The 878-nt window shown below is 46.1% G+C and overlaps 1 protein-coding gene across 1 annotated transcript; it reads right to left on the reverse strand.

Annotated features, from left to right (window-relative positions):
* Positions 1-4: 4 nt before the first annotated feature.
* Positions 5-874, reverse strand: LOC112094927 (L-type lectin-domain containing receptor kinase VII.1-like; the record flags this gene model as incomplete). Its single annotated transcript, XM_024176628.1, has 1 exon — positions 5-874. A coding segment is annotated over one exon (870 nt), but the record flags the coding sequence as incomplete, so codon positions are not given.
* Between the last annotated feature and the right edge of the window lie 4 nt (positions 875-878).

An 878-nucleotide genomic window follows, 5' to 3' on the forward strand; every position in this document is an offset into this window, starting at 1 on the left:
GCAATTCCACTTCCATCCCCTCCTCTTCATACTCAATGTCACCATCATTATTACTCTTCGCTTCCAACACCTTCACAGCTTGCGCCATAGTTAGACGTTTATTTGGCTCAGGGCTCACACACACCAAGCCCAAACAAAGCACTCTCTCAACTTCCTCTACGTCATATCCACCTATTTTCCTTAGCCTCTCGTCAAGAGCAGAAACTAGTTCCCCTGTTTCCATTAGCCTCCTCACCCAATCCACCAAGCTTGGAAACCCCTCTTGAATTGGTCTTCTACCACTCACCACCTCTAGAACCAATACCCCGAAACCGAACACGTCAGTTTGAACCGAGGCTCGGCCGGTTTGGACCACTTCTGGAGCCATGTATCCGACGGTCCCAACCACCCTTGTGGTGTTGGCTAATTGCTCGTGATGGTGCATTCTTGCCAAGCCAAAATCTCCCAATCTTGCATTCATATCCTTATCAAGCAACACATTACTGACCTTGATATCTCTGTGCAAGACCTTAACTTCCCAACCCTCATGCAAATACAAAACCCCAGAAGCTACATCTTTCAAGACCTTAATCCTCTCTTCCCAACTTAACAACATACTCTCACTACACTCAAATATCCTCTTGTCCAAACTCCCATTTTGCATATAATCATAAACCAAAATCAAGCTTCCTTTCTCTCTCTTACACCACCCTTTTAGCCCCACTAAATTCCTATGCTTTAATCTCCCCAAGCTTGAAATCTCAGCCAAAAACTCCCTCATTCCCTGCTCATTCTTAAGCGAAATCCGCTTCACCGCAACTTCAACTCCTCCTGCTAAAACCCCCTTGTAAACCTTCCCGTTCCCTCCAAACCCAATCACATTCTCTTCCGAGAACCCC

The sequence above is a fragment of the Morus notabilis genome, unplaced genomic scaffold, assembly GCF_000414095.1.
Source record: "Morus notabilis unplaced genomic scaffold, ASM41409v2 C11334782, whole genome shotgun sequence".
In the NCBI taxonomy this organism is placed as follows: domain Eukaryota; kingdom Viridiplantae; phylum Streptophyta; class Magnoliopsida; order Rosales; family Moraceae; genus Morus; species Morus notabilis.